The sequence below is a fragment of the Rhyacophila brunnea genome, unplaced genomic scaffold, assembly GCF_057557595.1.
Source record: "Rhyacophila brunnea isolate RB1 unplaced genomic scaffold, BYU_Rbru_1.0 scaffold_2, whole genome shotgun sequence".
Classification (NCBI taxonomy): domain Eukaryota; kingdom Metazoa; phylum Arthropoda; class Insecta; order Trichoptera; family Rhyacophilidae; genus Rhyacophila; species Rhyacophila brunnea.
Window position 1 is genome coordinate 16,073,422 of NW_028232859.1, and position 12,157 is coordinate 16,085,578.

Here is a 12,157-nt window from a genome sequence, read left to right on the forward strand (position 1 = left end):
AATATGTTTTTAATTAAGTGATTATCAATGAATACAATTGTATATGAACATCTGCTTTCGAATTATTTTCAGTTAAAACTAGAGTGCGTACCTTCTAACTTTGTTATATTGGTATCTTAGCAACTAGGTGCATACAATGCGTATTCTCATGTCGCTTGTAAAATATTTAGTAGGTATGTTTTTATTTCACGCGTGTTTGACAAGAGTGCAGTGAAAATGAAATAATTATTTACAACCATGAACGTTTTATCTATGAGAAAATTCAACATAATGGCTGTAATAATGCAACTTTGATTGTATTATTAATATTATACAATAATAAAAAAGAGAAGGGTATATTTGTATAGGATAACACACTGTTGTATTATTTTGGTGAAGGGAAACAATTTTATTTAAAATGAATGGTGACCGTGGAAGCTAACTATCGATTGTTTGAAAGAAGAAATGGAAAGTGTTTCCATTGAACCGTTGTTCACTTACCACTTTGTACAGCTTCACTCTATCCCATCGTATGTGTTCAAAATAATTACAGTTCATCTTCATACGTACGGAGTAGGTATTGGAAAGATTGTCGATGCAATAACACGCGAGGTGATCAAACCTCGGGTCGTCGAGTTAATATTATCATAATATACACTAACGACTACTTATGTATGTATATCGCATTAGATTTATCAAGAAAGTAGTAAATTTTAATAAATTTCACCAGATAGCTAGGCAATAAGTATATACGTACATACTTACCTTCAAATTAAATTGACGCGAAAATTCAAATTATCTAGACAGCTAATTTCTCTTTAAAAATAATATTTTACGAGGAAAACCATGTATACTGAATTAATTTTTCGTTTAGGTTTTTTTTTCACATTTGAAACAAGCTACATTATATTTTTATTTGTACGTTTTATGGGTAATAACTTTATTATTAATTGCACCTAAATTACTTTTTTTTGTATTCTTGTGCAAGACTTTGTAACGCTGACGGCAGCTAATGTCATTTCTATTTTCCTTTTTTTAGAATGTCAATCGCTGATTTCATACAATATATTTATATGGTCTAATTTTATTCAGTGATAGTGAAACCAAACGAATGTGTTACGACCGGTTTGAAGCTTAGTAAAACTCATTCTATAAACAGTGTCACTTGTATTAAAATATCATCAAAGCATCATACACAGAATACTGACATTTATATGGTTATAATAATATATTATAAATAATATATAATGAATTATATTAAATCTTCTGAATATACTTTTGGTGACTCACTGGCGAAATATAACTCAATGGCGATGCGTTTAATAAACGGTGAACCCATTTTGGGGTTGGATTAAAAAGACGATGCTCGATTCTTCGACTTGCGACGACGGCTGCGGCGGCCCTTCCGCTGCTGATGAAAATTGCGGAAGGCGAAGATCCACCTTCTACATACCACTGTCCGAAAGCCTCGAGAATTATTTGCCTCCTTCACCACCACCACATACGCCTGCACCTCATAGACTACTACTAAGAGCCAGGAAGACGGTGTCTCGATCCTCGACAAGTCCTAATAGATCAGAAGCATTTGATACATTCCCTACAAAAGCTGCTCCAAAAAACCTCAACTTATCAAAGTGTGATATTGATTATGATGAATCAAAGACTGGCCCAAGTGATTTGAACGTCAGTAAATTAAAAGTTCCAAACGAAAGCGCTTATACAAACTGTAGAGCTTCTTCTGTCAGTTCTCTTAGATCTGACCCTGTGATAAATTCTAAAACATCCATTGGTAGCCGTTCGCAAACTGATCTCCCGTCGTCGGCCATGCTCGTCAAGGTACGAGCTAAAGAGATAGAAATTTGCAAAACTCCTCTAAAGAGTGCACTAAGCTGCGGCTCGCCAACGGGAATCATCCCATTGAACGTTGCTGGAGACCGATCTATTCGCAAGAAAGAGCGCAGTTTTATCGGACTGTCTGTGTCGAAGTCAGCATCCAGAATCGACTTGATGCTCAGTACGACGAAGCTATTGAAATCATCATCGAAAAACGACGTATCATTACCTGCAACGGTTAACGTTGGCACGCCAGCGGAGAGCAAAGTTGAAAAAACAAAAGCAATGCAGGCTAATAATTCAAAAACACCGGATTACTTATCGCCCACTAAGATTATGAAAGATACAAATGCTCCAAAAAGTCCTCGATTCAGCCTTATAGGAAGATCTCACAGTGCTAAACTCTCCAGGAGTAATTCACTCCTGAAGCCATTCGTCCGCCGTGATGTGTATGATCACGGGGAACCGGTGCCGATGGTTGTAGACTTGAGTGCATCAGCAGACGCTGATAGGTTCGCCAGACTCCTAAAGGATTTCAGTGAAGGAAAGTGTGTTACTAAAGAAGGAGAGAACAATGAGCTGATTGACGCCTTGCTCAAGGGAAGTCCTGTTCCGGCAAGAAAAAGCGCTATCAGGAGCTGTCTCTCTGCAGACGACGAAGCAGTTCATTCTGGTAAATATCAGCTTATTTCACACTTTAAAATTAAATTTACTGTTCAAATTGAACCAAATATAATATAATTGAGTCTGTAAACTAAACTATGTCAATTTCACTCTGTTGAAAATGCGAAAGCTAAAACTCCAATACATATTTAACCATTTTATAAGTAGGCCAATATTCAACATTAAACTCTCTGTATGCATTGTACTTTTGTTAGTATTACAAACACAGAGTATTATCGATGCCAAGCAAAACTTTGTCTGGTGTCGCTCTTCGTCGAATCACAATATTTAAATCAATTTAGAAAAGAGTCACTAAACTTATAGCAGTCGGATGTGCTGCACTGTCGAGGAAAGCGATATGATCTAAATATTCTGCATCGTGCCTTGCTTAGTTAGTACCTACCGATACTTAGAACTTGTACAATATTCTGCCTGCAATTTCTACCTTACCACCTCCTTGATTATGTAGATGCATAAACATAAGTAGGCGTACTTAGCCTTCTCTGTGATTTCTCAGTGTACCAATGTACTCTTGAATGTATTCAATGTACCTCTAATACATAACTACGCTTTCGCAGATCTTCATTTTCGTGCGTTTATGTTTCTACTCGTATACTACGTTCGTAGATGTAATATTATTACGTTTGAATTAAGGTGTTGCTAAAACTCATCAAACCGATTCAGCTTTGCGTGATTTAGGTATTATTATATTATGTAGTACCACGTTTCTCTTGAATGATATCTAATTATATATGTAGTAACTTGGCAATTAATAAACCATACGAGATGTGACGATATCAAGATGGATTACTAAGAACTTACAATTAGCAATACATAGTGTATTTTACTTATTAGTGATGGCGGAGAGATTAGTTTACTGCAGCCGTATTTTTAAATCATAGGAATCTCTTTACCTAGTACTGTATCTTAATGAGTATAATACATACATATTATACCTATAACAATACTGCCAAGAGAATGGTATCTTATGTTGTCAATATTCTTAACAGTTCTGGATACTTACATAACATAACTAACTATCTGCGATGAACTATGTACAGTGAACTAAATAATAACTACAGTGGCGTATATCAATTTAAAAACAGTTATTCCAATTCATTTTGTAGTGCGAATCTGGCAGTGTCTTCTGACATTGGTCGCACAAAATATACCATAATATTCATGTCGTTTTTTGTCGCACGCATATCTTCGCTCCGAGCTTTGAAAATCATTCCGTCTGTTGAAATTTAATGAGGAGGTTTTTGGGAACAGCGTGTTTTGTTGCACGGGTGTATCGTTTGCTATGCCTTTGTGGCGACTATCAAATTGTCATGCACGAAGGTATCACAATATACCTATGCGCGTGTCGGATTTTTATATTCTGTCCGGAGGCGGTCTATGTCTTACCATTCTTTCGACCCACGATAGGAGTGCCTACCCATAAGTTGCTTATATTAGCTGATGTATCATCGAATAGGCCGATTAGATTTAATCAACAAAATATATTATCAACATAATACTCTTTAATATTACTTACTTATATGTACACGTGTTCGCTACATTTATATAACTATTACAATATCATCCTGAATGCTTGACAAATTTCATAGTTACGTAGGTACACAGTATCTAATCATAATTTCGTCTACACCATTTTTTAGCATTGTCAAACTTACGTAGATCATCTTTATGCCACATTTCGCGATTTTTGCTATTTCGACTTATCTTCTTTATCTCTAGTTTAGTTTACCTTACCTTTCTTACCATCCCGTTTGACAAGTCATTTCATTTGTTAACAACAATTCAGATAACGCTACTTAGATGAACTACTTATCTAGTAATTACATTTCAACTCTACGAATGGATGTATTTGTAACAATTTATGTATCTTTGGGTTTATTCACCGACAATAAATTTTACCATCACGCCATCGTATGTACTCTGATCAGTAATCACACTAATCACCATACATAAGGTCACTGTCATTTTCTCATTTGTATTTCGTTTCTTCTAGAATTGTTTGTAATGCCTGGTCCACACCGGCAACAAGTCGCGCGACAACTAGCTAAATTTTACGATTATTATCATAATTGCTTAAGAAATTTTACGATAATTATCATGCTTATCGTAAAATTTAACGAGTTGTCGCGCGACTTGTTTTCGGTGTGGCCGCACTTTTATGTTTACATTGTTTTATGAATACCATGTGTGGACTAGGAAACATTCTAAAAATATGATTCATTTGGCTCGTTACAATGGTAATTTAAGAATTGGTGTAGGAGGCATCTCCAAAATATTTCCAGCGAAACCCGCTGGTATGTATAGATAGAAAAATAAAATATAATATTCTGTTTATAACACGACCCATTCACAAGTCATCGTCCTCCCAAATACGAGACTAAACATGCACCCATAGCCAGACTGCAAAACACTTGACCAAGAAAAGTACTTCCTGTTTTGCGTACAGCTACTGCTACAGCTATACAATACGTCGTGTTGAATTCTCAATCTGAAAACATCTAATTTCCTTTATCACGTCACCACGTAATCCTTATAAATCCCGCAATGACTTATAAACAAAACGTCTCAAACACAGAATGAGACAACTTGAATAATATAACCGTGGAAGATCTTTTACATAAAATATTTTTGTCATTACGAGGCCTCTCATTACTTCTTGAGATTGATTCTGTATCATCTGTATCACACAATGTAGATATCGCATGTCATTGTCTTCGATGGACATCTGTCACACGTTTCCTCTTGACATTATAGTCGTTACCTTAATTAATTATTATTTCATAATTAAAATGACAATGTGGGTGTGTGTGGAAGTGATTAGCTCCATGCGAGAACGATAATTCGTAGCACATAAAAACAAATGTATAATTAATTAACTGGAATGCCCATGATATTTACACATTGACGATATAATTTTAATTATATAACAATAACATAGTAATAGGTAAATATTCGGCTCGACAGGTGTGAGTATCTACTAATGAGCACCAATTTGTATTCTACAAAATACACTTCCTTGTTTATTCTCTCAATGAATCGTACAACTGAAGAATCCTTTCCAAATAAGTCGTAATGAATTCCAATTGAATTTGTTTGCGCTTAGAATACATAAATTTACTAGCCAATATGAATCTATCTGTCATTTATAACACAGGCACCAATCAAAGAAGTTCACCTAGAGCGGAATGCAGAATCCAATATTTCGATCTTAAGGATAAGTTGCCGAAAAGGATGAGTTAACTATAGACTATACTGACTATAGAGTTAAGGAATTCTTAACCATAGACTACTTTTGTTATGAACACGCCCCATTCTGTATTACCATTTACCACTGACAGCTGCTGTCAAAATAAATTCGCGTGTCTATAAAACAGTCCATACACTCAAATTCATTTAACAATTTATCTCAATATGGATATTGATAGTGTTAATTTGTTTGGCATGTACATGCAGAATATTATTTTACTTTTTATACGTCAGTCCGCAGAAATATAGGATGCCAGAAAGAATGACACTTGACGCTAGTGCTACCATGTTAAAAAAAATATCTTGCGGTGCCTGTGAAATCACGTATAATGACTGATAACGGAAACAAGAGTATTATAATTAAATATTAATTATATATTTATAGTTATTCCATTAATAAAGTGCAGTTGTCATATATTTTTTAAATAATTTACTTAAACTGTAGGAAAGAGAATTTTTAAATATTGTATTATTTTCAATAGTAAAAACGAACGAAGCTTTTAAGACGAGGTGAACCATAGACAACATGATCTTAACTAAGGACATGTTTCTGCATAGTGTTTTGTGCTAATGAAATTTTATTTATGTTATGACAAATGTTTCTGCATTCCGCTCCTAGGCTTATTTGTGAAATATTTTAGTCAATATAACATATAGGTACGTACCTATACCGTATACCTGATTAATACGGTCAAAATATATTTATTAACGTCCCGTCCCCGTTTGTGTTTCACTGGATCCCGAGCCTCATCCGAAAATATCTCCGTCCGGTCAGATTCCTGCACCGCTGATAAATTTGTTTTTTTTAACTGACCGTGAATTATTTGCAGTACGTTGCAGTGCGATCTGCGACAACATTCTCCACACCGCCCATATTGTGGAATATGTAATAAACAAAACAAGAGCGAACTAATAGCGCCTATTGTTTTGGACTCACATTACTGCTTTCTAATTACCTTCTAAAATTTTCTTTATAAATTGTTAACATTATAAGATATCTAATTTCATATCTGTGTACATACGAAAAACTACACAAAAAATACTTTACATAATTTTCCTTCTGTTTTTTAGCTGTGGGCATGCATACATGTGAGTATTAATCGGATGAGCAGGAAGAGTAAAAGCTAATAATGATCAGATATATCTGTCGGGTACGAATTTGATTGTTATATTATTTATTCAATGTGTGTCCATAGACAATAATACAATTAGGTATATGGTATATGGCTGTAAATTAAATACTTATTTAGCTCCGCTATACAGATTGATATTGTTAATAACAATACTTGTAATTACATAATAGTATTATATTATTCTAACATAGGAATGGGCAGACATGTTTCATAGACATATAGGTAGTCAATAGTAGAGGGATTTTCCAACATGCTGTCTTCAAATAAAAGAATTTGTTTGAAAAAAAATGTCACTCGGGTGGTACCACACAAAAAGTATGAGACAACCATTTTTTAATTATTTTTCTATTGGAGGTTTAATTTCTTTATTCATTTTAGAGTGATATCACCATTTTTAGGTAGGTGTGTACCTATAATTAGTTGGATTGCAATAAGTTGCAATGTTATCTTTTATCTCCGAAAGATACAGAAATTAAAACTCGAACACATAACTCTCAATACTAATTATTATTAGGCATGCATATATATAATACGGTTAGTGACATACTTACTTAAATTATAAGTCAATTTCCATGTACAGAATAAATTTGCTACCTTTATAATACATTAGTACTAGGTATTCAACTTCAGTAATAATATTGTAAGTAGGTATTATCTTATCACATCAGAGATCACTACCTATTTAGTTATCAGTTATTACCGCATATTTTTCCGTCTTTTGAATTTGACTTTTCCGACTTTTCGTTTTACTCTATGCAAGTTATCTGTTTGCATTTATTCAATCTAAATTCATGCACCACATCTTTTGACAATCTTCCCATTGCTCTTGAATTTTTAAACAATTTTATTTCTAACGATTTTATTTATTAATTTGTAACTCGTATATTTCTACACTTCGCGCATTCAGCAACTAATTTGCATAAGTCGCCATTTAATTTGCAGTCGGCAGGTATTTATTCCAACATGACGCGCCTCCTTCGAATCCGGTTCTATGATGCGGTCGTATCAGTTCGCGGTATGGCGGGTAATTCAGCTCATTCACTATACTGTTTGTTTTGTATCACCGCTGATTACACCGCTGTATTTTGCAGTTTGCACTCATTCTTCGATCAAAAACACATTTTCGCTCCATTATTCTCCACTAGAAATGTTTTTATCACAATTGAAACCAAGGCTGATTGATATACATTATTATAATATAACTATAGGGAGGTACTCTTCCTATGCAATCCTACAATCAGCAATTATTGCATAATACGCGATTCTTCGAAGTTGTCCTTCGATTACCAAAGGTCCTCTAAATGTCACATTCCAGCCTCAGTCACACACAGCACTTTCAATCAGCGAACCAAACGGCTGACTACTATGACTTAATCATATTAATTTAACTCAATGTCAACAATTTCCTGTTGCATTTCATATTATCTACGAGTATATCCATTATTCACCTTGGAAATTTCATTCAACTATCGAACCATTGTCATCTTACGTGACGAAATATTACACGTTTGATTTATATTTCTCACTAAATTACTCATACTTGTAATGTAACCAGTGCGCACGCAGTAAACGAGTAACAAAAGGTCCGCTTCTAAATTCACGAGTCGCGGGTTCGAATGCTGAGTCTGGGCTCAGGAGTATTTATATTCTGTTTTTCCAGTGTCTGTTTGAATCTAGAGCTTAATATGTTGTTAAGCGACGGGTAAGGCAAATATTTATCTGTATACAAGTTATTAATAAATCTTTTCGCAGACTGCTAAGATCCAATCAGATTATAAAGAACCAATAATAAAATATAATGTAGTAATCACTGTAGTAATATCAGTAAGAATAGGTATAGCCATAAACATATGCTTTTTGAGGAATTTATGATGGATAAAACAGCAGACCAACGAAGTAATGGGGAGGTATCGCAGGAGTATAGAGTGTAGATAATCCGAAGTCGGTAGCGATAAAGGCCGAGGATCGAGAACAATAAAACTACGAAGATGGCGTGCCAATCGTGTCCATCCAGATCGATGTCACCTAGTTTCAACAACGATATCCAAGAAACAGGAAGATCCACCGACAATAATTAGTCTAAACCAATATCTTTTATGCTGATAAATAACTTTGATATAAGTTTGATTGATAAGTTTTTTTTATTATTATTTATATTATGTATTATTTAAAGCAGGCATGAATAATGATTACGTAGTGTATTATTTTTGTAGTTTGTCTTTGTTAAGGTTTGTCCATAATTATATAATATGACATCACATAGATTTGATTTTATACACATTTTCTGACAATTCGTAAAGAATTAATTAAGAGCCACTCATTAACCAGCGACCAGCGTATTGGTATTGAACGGTATGCTGCTTTATGCTATATTATGCAGATTAGTATGGAGTGGTTTTCAGCCAATGAGATTTTATATCAAGTTTGCCCAAATTCAAGGTGGGCAATGTACGATTTTCGTTTGTAAGAAGGTTTCCATGACCGCAGCCAAAAATCAAACCGTATTGTATTGGTAAGAACATTATTTTGAAATCGATAATTTTCAACGAATTTTAATATTTTAAGGCGGGTTAAAGATTTTGTGACGATGGAGAGAGGGATATCAAAAATACCGAAAAAACGTGTGACGTCACGTCGTATAAGTAGTGGTTGTAATGACAAAATAATTAACCACTGCATAGTATAGTTTTATTTCCTAGCTAATATTATCTTTGGAACGTTTGAGCCACCTTCAGGTGCTGCTTGTGCCGGAAATGGCTGGGGAAAACGTCCATAGTGTGTTTTGGAATGTATCCAGGTAACTCACCATTATTGTCCCTTCACCTGATCAATATTCACCTCGCGATGTGTTTACATTCACACCGCACCGCAAGTTGATTCTGTTTAACCCCTACTGGCTAGTTTAGTGTACACCTTTCGGGTTTCAATGTAATTTACTTAGGTACCACTGAAAGAAAAACTACTGCTTCTTTTGAGCGTAATGAAATTACAAACGAACTCATCTCGTCTTTGTACACACTTACTCATTTATTCTCACATCGCCTACTTCATAATTCAATCATATTACTTACCTACGTTGAAACGTCGTACTATCCTCGTAGGTTGTAGCTTGGTTCATCTTTTTCGTATTTTGAACCACAATCTAATAAAAACAAACCTTGAATTAAAACATGTACTTATTTTAATTTTTATTATCAGTGTTGGATCCATTAATACAGGGTATAATACCAACTATGAATAGGTACACACTTGTAGTATAATCAGATATTTCAAATTTCTAGCTTCTATAACTGTATAAAATATGCATGATTTTACTGTAGGTACTTAAAAAAATCTAGGTAGGTACTATGTAGGTATTGATAAAATAATTGCATTATAATTTAATCTTTCGTTTCTAAACAGAATCAGCTGTTCACCGTAGTTTACAAAAAGGATAGGATGGCAATTATTATTAATTTGTGAAGCTAGTTGATAGTACCTACTGAGTGCGGTGGTTATGGGTTTGTCTATACGTAGCTTAATTTACTAATTATAATAATAATAACTTTCTACTTAACATCGTTAAAACAACTGCATCTAAACGTCACAAGACATTGAAGACTCATGGCATACACCTGTTGACTGATATTATTGTTACTTAATTAGGTTTATCAATAGTTTTATTACTTACTATACTAGGCAATACTGATGTTAATTTCAAATCCCAAAAAATCAATTAAGAGGATTTGCCGAAGGTGGTAAGTAAGTATTGGTAAGAAGTGGAAGTACACATCAACTCTAAACACTCGGTGGGCTATCAAAAGCATATACCTACCTACATACATTGTATCTGTAACACCATCATTGTCTCACAAAATAAATACACGTGTAACCATTTTCTCTAGTGTTGTATTTATTATAGCACTATTAACTAATTATTCATATAGACAAAATATTGATCGTCGGTATACGTTCTGGTATATGACTTATTGCATACGGTAGGTTAGGAACACTGACTTACTAAATTTATATTAATTCGATGGGTAGGGACGGGATTAGACGCAGTTTTAATAATATTACATTTCCACAAGATCACGACACAAATAAAGAAAATATGACGACGTTACTTTGGCGCAACTCCTCCAACACCTTATGGGGATTATAAAAAACAGCGTGTGTTTCGAATTTCAGATTCCCTCATAAAATATTCACTGCCTCAATTGCTTGGCGAAAGGTCGAAAATATAAACATTTTCATATATATTACAAACGTGCCTATTACTTTTCAAAGTATATTATGAAAACGTTACTTTTTTATATTCGTTACCATCATGCACAAAGAGAAAAAAATAATATCATCGATGGGACTATTCACTATCTGAAGGTACTATTTTTATCCGCCTATCAAACTTCTTCGCCCATTCATCTATAATGAAACTACTTTCACATTCCTAATTAGGTATAAGTACATCATAATTAATTATTATTATATTGTATCAACGTGTTTAAATGTAATCTCTTAAATCAACTACATACATACCCAAACAGTAGCCAACTACCATTCACAAAAATATTCCAGATGGCCAAAAAATATATTCGATGGTACCTAGAAAAAATGCTAGATTTTCTCCAAATTAAAAAATGTCTGGAAACTTCTTTCTTCTTTCGACCATGTCCGATCCTAATATGATCATATGGGCCTCCACAGAGTAGAGGTTTGTATTATCAGATTTTGTTTTTTACGAGAAATGGATGTCAGCCACTTGCTCAACCTATTTGGTCCATACCCTGACAGACACAAATTGAAAAACAATATGTGTACTTGCCAGACCCAGGATTCGAACCTGGGACCCACGGCGTTATAGTCTAACGCTTAAGCCGCGCAGCCACCGTGGGTGTAACTAACTAGCATTATAAACAGTTTAAAGTATTAACATTGTTTTTACCTGAATAAAGATTGGAGAAGAATTTATTTATTCACAACTTACTAATAAATAGGTCATATAAAAATTAGTGCAGTTGCGAAATATGATCGTTGGTCAAATATACTGTACAAAAGGTCGGCATGTTGATTTTCAAACAAATTTGGTGTAGGTACTATTGTAGCTTTTAATGATAAATTTTAAGCTGTGTGGGGTGTAAACTCTTAACGCCATTATGCCAGACGCAAATTTTGCCTTTTCAAAAATGCTAGATCTGGCAAGGAAAATGCTATGTTGGCAATGCTGTACCTACATAGGTATAAACTAACTTAAACTATTATGCGATATTCTTAGATTTTATGTTATTTTTTGCATATTGTCT

General features: G+C 34.1%; 1 protein-coding gene across 8 annotated transcripts in view; it reads left to right on the top strand.

Annotated features, from left to right (window-relative positions):
* The window catches only part of raskol (Ras GTPase-activating protein raskol), a 287,813-nt gene that overhangs the window by 218,229 nt on the left and 57,427 nt on the right, over positions 1 to 12,157 (top strand). For 2 of the 8 annotated variants that reach the window (XM_085947502.1, XM_085947508.1), the window contains exon 1: positions 1,228 to 2,485. The exons of the other annotated variants lie outside the window; for them this stretch is intronic. In XM_085947502.1, coding sequence (XP_085803628.1) covers positions 1,342 to 2,485 — 1,144 coding nt within the window. In that variant the 5' untranslated portion in view covers positions 1,228 to 1,341. Of the gene's footprint in view, positions 1 to 1,227; positions 2,486 to 12,157 lie in introns of those variants that run through there. 8 annotated transcript variants of the gene reach the window in all.